This window comes from Trichechus manatus, unplaced genomic scaffold (assembly GCF_000243295.1).
Source record: "Trichechus manatus latirostris isolate Lorelei unplaced genomic scaffold, TriManLat1.0 scaffold00043, whole genome shotgun sequence".
Classification (NCBI taxonomy): domain Eukaryota; kingdom Metazoa; phylum Chordata; class Mammalia; order Sirenia; family Trichechidae; genus Trichechus; species Trichechus manatus.
In genome coordinates, this window is record NW_004443979.1 from 5,551,972 (window position 1) to 5,560,064 (window position 8,093).

General features: G+C 50.4%; 1 protein-coding gene across 1 annotated transcript; it reads left to right on the forward strand.

Moving 5' to 3' along the window:
- The first annotated feature begins 940 nt into the window (after nucleotides 1–940).
- NFKBIA (NFKB inhibitor alpha) lies at nucleotides 941–3,885 on the forward strand. The gene is made up of 6 exons (XM_004376510.2): nucleotides 941–1,297; nucleotides 1,954–2,062; nucleotides 2,393–2,603; nucleotides 2,900–2,988; nucleotides 3,112–3,372; nucleotides 3,755–3,885. Exons 1-6 carry the CDS (start codon nucleotides 1,071–1,073, stop codon nucleotides 3,800–3,802), a joined length of 945 nt encoding a protein of 314 aa, XP_004376567.1. The 5' UTR covers nucleotides 941–1,070; the 3' UTR covers nucleotides 3,803–3,885.
- The last annotated feature ends 4,208 nt before the right edge of the window (nucleotides 3,886–8,093 follow it).

Genomic DNA, 8,093 nt, shown 5'->3' on the forward strand with positions numbered 1-8,093 from the left:
GCCTTTTGCAGGATGCTTAACGGTTACTTTCTTAGCCAATCGTTCAACTCATTCTTCAACAACCTTCTCCGAATGCTCCTGGAAAACCATCCAGCTGGGCACCCAGAAGTAGGTTTTCGGGTCCACCTTCTGCGGCAGCACAATGCAAATCAGAGACACCTCAATAGTTATTTCGTTATTGCAATATATCTACGAAGATTAACGCCTTGCTTTACCTGAATTATGGTCATATTTAGCAGTTTTCCACGTATTGGGGCAAGCACTCTCCCAGTCAACAGGACTGTTAATCCTGATGAAACGATTTTCGGATTCTCCAAGCATTTAGACTTTTAACGCCAAAGTTTTCACAGCTTCTACCTGGGAAAGCTAAATGTCCCTGCATTGCAAAGAGCCTGGTATTGGCAGGAACACAGACAGGCCAGCGACCAGAGCAGCCTTCCCCGCAGAGAGAAGTTTGGGGAAACGAATCCCTACATCCAGCCATCATTTCCACTCTTGCGTTTTCAAAAGATCAAAAAACGGAAAGGACCGGCAGACTGGCAAACCCCAACGAGGAACCGTCCAGCAGGTCTGCGTCCTTGGGATCTCAGCAGCAGACGACCCCGAATCAAATAGATCGAGGGAAACCCCAGCGAAAGGAGGTTTTTTTTTTTTTTTGCAGAGGGCCAGGATTACTGAGTGCCGGCAGCAGGGAAGTACCTAGGGGGAGGGGGCTTGGTCGGGAGGACTTTCCAGCCACTCAGCGCTCATCAAAAAGTTCCCTGTACATGACCCCAGTGGCTCATCGCAGGGAGTTTCTCTGTTGAACCCCGGCACAGGGTTTAAGCTTTTTTTCCCCCTCGCAGAGGACGAGGCCAGTTCTCGTTTCTGGTCTGACTAGCTTGGAAATTCCCCGCTCTTGACCCCGCCCCGGAGAAATCCCGGGCCAGCGTTTATAGGACGCCGCGGCGGCGCTGCCGAGCCCACAACAGTCCAACCCCGCCGTCCTGGCCGCGAGCTACACTGCGAGGAAGCGAGCAGCCCGCGGCCGAGCGCACCTCTGGAGCGACGCCTGGAGCTTTCACCGCGCCATGTTTCAGCCCGCCGAGCACTCCCAGGAGTGGGCCATGGAGGGCCCCCGGGACGGGCTGAAAAAGGAGCGGCTGCTGGACGACCGCCACGACAGCGGCCTGGACTCCATGAAGGACGAGGAGTACGAGCAGATGGTGAAGGAGCTGCGCGAGATCCGCCTAGAGCCGCAGGAGGCGCCCCGCGGAGCGGAGCCCTGGAAGCAGCAGCTCACCGAGGACGGAGACTCGTAAGTGTCGCGGGGTCAGGTGGCGGGGTGGGTGGGGGGACGCTGCACGCGGGGGGCCGGGTGGGGGTGCCGGGCCTGCAGCCTGAGCCGCCAGGGCCCGCGGTGCAGCAGGGCAAGCGCACAGCCGTGAAGCAGGGTTTATGCACAGATCCCGAAACCCTGCAAGGCTGCACGTCTGCGCGTGGAGGGCACAGGGCATTCGGGCTCAGACCCGGGGGGCCGCGGTTCAGCATCTCTGCTCTACAGCAGCATTTCCACACACACCCCTACCGGGGTCCGGGCCCTCCCGGCCGGGGGTGGGGCGGGGCGGTGGCGGGGACGCGAAGTCCCCAGTTGCATAAGCGGGGGTTGGGGCGGGGAGCGGGAGTTTCTGACCCGCTGGCGGGCGCCGCGCGGCCGGGAGGGGAAGTACAGGGCGTTCCGGCCGGGCGGGAGGGCGGGGCGGTCTGGCCGGCGCCCGCCGAGGAGGGAGGGGGAGCCCGGAAAGTCCCTGGGCGCCTGCCAGGAACACTCAGCTCATAATAACCTCGCGGAAAACACCGCGGCCTCGGCCTACAGAAACCCCGGCCTTGCGCAATCCCCCGCAGCCTGCGCCTCCCTGGGCCCCACGCAGTGCACTCACCAACCCTGGGGGTTTTTCCCTCTCTTCCCCGCAGGTTCCTGCACTTGGCCATCATCCATGAAGAGAAGGCACTGACGATGGAAGTGATCCGCCAAGTGAAGGGAGACCTGGCTTTCCTCAACTTCCAGAACAACCTGCAGCAGGTGCGCCGCCCGCCAGCACTGTGCCCTTTCTGACCCTGTGGTGGAGCTGGATTAACAAAGTGGCTCTGGCACAGTCGCCCCCAAATCCTTTCTAAATTAAGTCACTCGTCATTATCTGCCTTAGCCTTTTACATTCAAACCAATAAACATCCAACAGAGTAAAGAAAACCCCATTTATTTGTGAGGCTTCTATTGCCCACCTGGGGCCTCTGGTATTTCCTCACCACCTGGAGCAGCACCCTAACCCGGAGATACCTGGGGCCCAAGGGAGCTCAGATTGCACGTTTGGTCCGTGGCTTATTCTCTCTCTGTTCCCTCTTCTGCTTGCAGACTCCACTGCACTTGGCTGTGATCACCAACCAGCCAGAAATTGCTCAGGTTCTTCTGGGAGCTGGCTGTGATCCTGAGCTGCGAGACTTTCGAGGAAATACCCCCCTACACCTTGCCTGTGAGCAGGGCTGCCTGGCCAGCGTGGGAGTTCTGACACAGAACTGCCCCACCCAGCATCTCCACTCCATCCTGCAGGCCACCAACTACAATGGTATGTCAGCCAGCCCTGCCCCACCAGAGGGTAGGTGACATGGAGAAGGGGGAGATGGGCCAGCAATGATAGTTCACCCACTTAAGGAGTACAGGCAAGAGCTTAAACTCCCAACATGGGAAAGGTAGAGAAAATATGTATGAAAAATTACCTGTTTGATGCTTTTATAAACAAAGTTCATTCAGAAGATTCAGAAGACATGCCTATTTGTCCCTTAAAAGAATAAGCGAAAGATTCTACTTGAGGTGTGAGGATTGAAACAGGCGGTTATACTTTTCTTCTGTTTATTCTTCTAGGTCACACGTGTCTGCACTTGGCCTCTATCCATGGCTATCTGGGCATCGTGGAGCATTTGGTGTCCCTGGGTGCCGACGTCAACGCTCAGGTGAGTGCTTCATGCCTCCAGATGGAGTGAATCGGGCACCAGCACCCTCCTTCTGAGTAAGACTTGTCACAAGCAGAAATTCCGAACTCAACCGTAAGCATCTTGAATTCCGTTTGGTTTCAGGAGCCCTGTAATGGCCGGACTGCCCTCCACCTCGCAGTGGACCTGCAGAATCCTGACCTGGTGTCGCTCTTGTTGAAGTGTGGGGCTGACGTCAACAGAGTTACCTACCAGGGCTACTCTCCATACCAGCTCACCTGGGGCCGCCCAAGCACCCGGATACAGCAACAGCTGGGCCAGCTGACCCCGGAAAACCTGCAGAGGCTGCCAGAGAGTGAAGATGAGGAGAGCTATGACACGGAGTCAGAGTTCACAGAGGATGAGGTGAGTCTCGACTGAATTTCTTCAGCCTCCAACAGTCTGCAGAAACTGAGAGTAGCCATTCTTTCTCCACTCTCCTGTGTCCCAAGAGCTACTCTTTATCATAAGGGTCTCAGCACAGTAAAGTGCTTGGACTTTAGTGTGCATAACCAGTATCCCAGGAGCAGTCTTTTTTGGTACAGAGTACCCTTTTATAAGGAAAGGAGCATTGAAGGAAAACTCCCTCAGCCTGTAAAGTTAATTTATATCTGGGTTATGGAGAATGGAGTCCAAGGATACCTGAGTTATTTCCAGTAGGGGCCTTCACCCCCGACGCCCCCATCATCCCAGCATCTTTGATAAAGCTCTGGAAGTTTAACATGTCTTTTTTTCCTCTCGTTTTTAGCTGCCCTATGATGACTGTGTGCTTGGAGGCCAGCGCCTGGCATTATGAACAGAAAGTTAAACACGGACTTGTATATTTGTACAAAAACAGAGTTTTATTTTTCTAAAAAAAAAAGGAAAAAGAAAAAAATGCGAAGGGCATACTAATAGCCACACTGCATACTGCCTGGCCCAAAACATGTTCCTGTGACGGGTCAGCCCTCATTTTGTTATTTATGGGAATTCTGTGTGTGGGATAAGAAAGATCATTGGAATCCAAAGAAAGCCTCTTTTAAGCTTCACCTTTGTGGGGATTTTTGGGAGAGGGTTATCCAAAACTTGAGAAGAGGACCACATTTTATTTATTGTATGTCTGACTGAACCACCATGGATTTAGTGGCTGACCCCAGTTGTATCCTCTGACATGTAACAGCCAGGTGTGTTGTGGGATTGAAAGGCTGCCTGTCAAGGTTCGTGCCGCCCTCCCTCCTGTAAATTATGTACTTAGTGTATTTTGTTGGTAATTATTTTGGTACTTCTAAGATGTATATTTATTAAACAGATTTTTACAGAGTTGCCCTGATGACTTCCTTTGGGTTGTGGGTTTACAGAGGACACGGGGTTCCTGTTCTGAGAGTCGTCTGATCCTCAGGTGGAGGTGGAGGTGTGGGAGCCCTCACCATAGCCACTACGTAACCGTTTCGGAGAGCAGCTTTTCCTGCTGTACACACCGGCCTCCCAGCGTGGCATGTGGGAGGCTGTTGAAAGAGCAGTAGGAAACACCAGTCTCAGGCTTGGGGAGGGCAGCATGCTGCTTGGCCTGTGGCTAAAAGGCTCTCCACTGCCACTTGTTTCTTTCCCTTGGTTTAAGCTGTTCTAGGACCCTTTCTCCCACTTGAGGAATTATTTTGGCAAAGAGGAATATGCTGGATTCACATTTTATAGAGCTGGAAAAGCTCTCACCTACAATGAGCCTCATTTTCCTCATTAATAAAATGGGCTATTGTGAAGACTGCAAGACAATCCATGAAAAAAGCATAGCCAAGTGCCAGGCACAGAAGCTATTGCACAACTTCCTGTATTTCACACACAAGTCCAGAGAGACTGTCCTGTCCAAGGCCACGTTGCAGGAGAGGCAGGTGATTAACTTATTTTAATACACTCTTGATTTCAGGCTGTTAAACATCTTTTACGTGCATCCCACCTCTACCTCTACCTATTTTGTTACCAGCTGTGGTGTAAGTGACAACAAAGGCTTGAAACGTTTCATCAGCTCACAAATACAGTAGAATCAGAATGACAGAGGTGTAAGATTTCACAAGAAATCAGTAACTCATGAAACTTGGGTTTAGATTCTCTGTCTCTCAAAGTTGTCATTCTTAAAACTCCCTCTTGCCTAGGTAGAAATAGAGGTAAAGGAAAGCTTACGGCATTCTATAAAGTGCAGGATGGCATATAAATATAATTCTGTGCTTTGGCTTACACCTAAAAAAACATTACCAGATATTTATCCCTTTCTTGTCCACAAATGGTGTCAAAGTCAAATGAACATAATGGTCACCTTCCTCTCAGACCAAAAAGGAGCCAGTGCTTAGTGGATCTTTCATATATAAAGAATATTACTGCAGACTAGTACCAGCTGATCAAAGCCACCTCTGCCCCCATCCTGCAGCCTCAGTCTGTAGCTAAGCGCTGTCGCTGTCAGACGACTCCTCTCTCATACAGCCCCAGTTTCATCACTGAAATTTCCTGTCCATTCCCAGGGCAACTGAACACAGGTGTTAAATTATCTAGCACATGAATATTGATTAGGCTCAGCTCTCAGCTGAAAAGGAGAAAGGTAAGATGGGGAAGAGGGATGTCCACGCCCTTATATGCAAAAGAACAGAGATTAGAAACTGGACTTCTCAATTTTGGAATGATGTCCATAGCGCTTCAAACTCAGTCAGACGTGCCCCTCGAATTTTCTCCCATGGTGTTGAATTTGTGCCAAGTCGCCCATACGCTGTTACTCTAGCTCTGTGCAAGAGGATTGGAGAAACGCAACAAAGGGATGTGGCCCATCCCTCAGCCTCCTTGGCATCCAGGTCTTGTGTAGGGTGCCATTCCCCACGGTGAAGGACTGGAGGCTGTCAGGGCAAAGAGGAGCTCTTCTGACCCACTGGGGCCCAGCCTCCCACCGTTCCAGGCTGTTCTTCTCTTCAGGGCCCCAACCGTCAGGGTGGGTTTGGTCCTCTGCATTAATCCAGAGGTAGCTGGGCCTAGTTAAGGACTGCGTCCGCCACAGTTTCCTAGACTCTCCAGCTCCTCTCCTGGGTTCTCCACCTTTTTTCTTTTCTTTCTCTTTCTTTCTTTCTCAACCTCCTTTCTTTCTTTTGTACCATTTGGTTGGGTGGCTGGAGCCCGGAGATTCCAAAATAAAAATTTTTAAACTGAAAAATTCCAACCTGTACAAAGTCTTCCTCAACTCTCCAAGTGAACAAGAACAAAAGCTTTCAAAGAAAACACTTTGGCAGACTTTTATGCACTTTAATTTTCTCCAAGAAGCTAAGGGTTCAGCTAGGACAGGATGATTTGCATTAAAACTTCAGTTGCTAATGGAAGTGATTAACTGGTGAGAGTTAGAGCTGAGTCAGTGTGATGGGTTCTTCCTTCACCCCTCTTTCCACTGGTCTTCATTAACTTGCCTTAGGTGTAGCTGAAGTCTCATTTAGCAAGAAAGGTCAGAGTTGTGGAATTCCAGTCATATACACGTCCAAGAAGCAGTCCCCAACCTCTGGAAACTGCAAGCATAGCCCAAGTGAGTTTCCGCATTTTAAGGGAGAATTACAGAAACTGAAACTAGAGATCTCTTGTGTTTCCTTCCTAGGGATGTGGGACTCTCAGTCCCATTCATTCATGCACATTACAGGCCCTGTGCTAGGGGCTGGAGTCACAAAGATGAACAAGTCTTGACGTTTGCCCCACAAAGCTCCTTGCTTAGGTGGAGAGGGAGACAGACAAGAACAAATAAGACAGTGTGGGAAGATGAAACGCAGGCCTGAGGAGCTCAGAGGGAGGCCCCTAACACAGAGTGGCCTCAGGGAGGGGATCAGGAGATTTCCCAGTTAGCTGTTTACCCAGCATTACTATCTATTCTGGAGTCCCTGCGGGGTACAAACAGTTAAGCCCTCAATTACTAATTGAAAGGTTGGCAGCACCTTGGAAGGCACCTTGGAAGAAAGGCCTGGTGATCTGCTTCTGAAAGGCCACAACCTTGAAAACCCTATGGAGCATAATCTACTCTGAAACACATGGGGTTGCCACAAGTACGACTTGAAGGCAACTAGTTACTGGTACTATCTATTCTCTTATCCCATGCCCCAAGTGACCAGTGGCACCCTTTTAACAGGTGGCAGGGAACCAAGCTGTGCTCAGAACAAGACTAACTTCCAGCTGGATTAAATCCACCACCTCAGCAGGCTACGCCATCCATTTTTGCATCTGCGTGGGGCCCTAGATTCCAAAACTGAGATCGAAAGGAGCTTGCCACCAGCTTTGAATTAGTGACAGATTGTGTGCATGTCTTAGTCCAGAGCTTCTCAAACTCAACGTGCACCTGAATTGCCTGGAGATCTTGCTGAAATGCAGGTTCTGATTCAGTTGGTTTGGGGCTGGTCTGAGATTCTGCATTTCTAATAAACTCCCAGACAAGACAAGGCTGCTGGTCTGGGACCACACTTTGAAGAGCTAGATCTTAGACAAGTGCTCTCTGCAGTCACCCTCAGTGCCACTGAAAACCAGGACAAGCGCGTCTACAGTCTGTCATGAGGATGATCCAGCATCAGACAATGAAAGGTAGGGCCAGCACTTCTTACTGATTTTAAAGTATGGACCAAGGCCAACAAACCTGCCATCAAACCCTGCAAGTGTAATAAGGGAGGTGGCTGACACAATACAAGGTCAAAGGCATAATCATCTGAGCTCCAAGAAAGGAGCAAAAGTCATGAAGGACATACATTTGAAAAGGCAATGCACCAATTAAGAAGAAGAAAACTTGGTTTTAAAATGAATTTGTAGCTTTGTATGGGATTGCTGTGGTGTTCAAGAGGGGCCATGCCCACACCTAGGGCCTGGGAGGAGTAGAGTGGAGCTACTATCCTGTGGCAAAGTTCCCTCTCTCCTTGTTGGAATATAAGAAGTGTTGACTAGGAGTTGACTAGAACGCTTCAGGAAAGATCTTAAGTCAAGAATAACTTCCTGACAGCACACACTACAGGGGAAGTCAGCACAACTGGACTAAACCAAAGCCAAGAAGTTTCCTGAATACAATCAAACACTTCGAGGGACAGAATAGCAGGGGTGGGGGTCTGGGGACCATG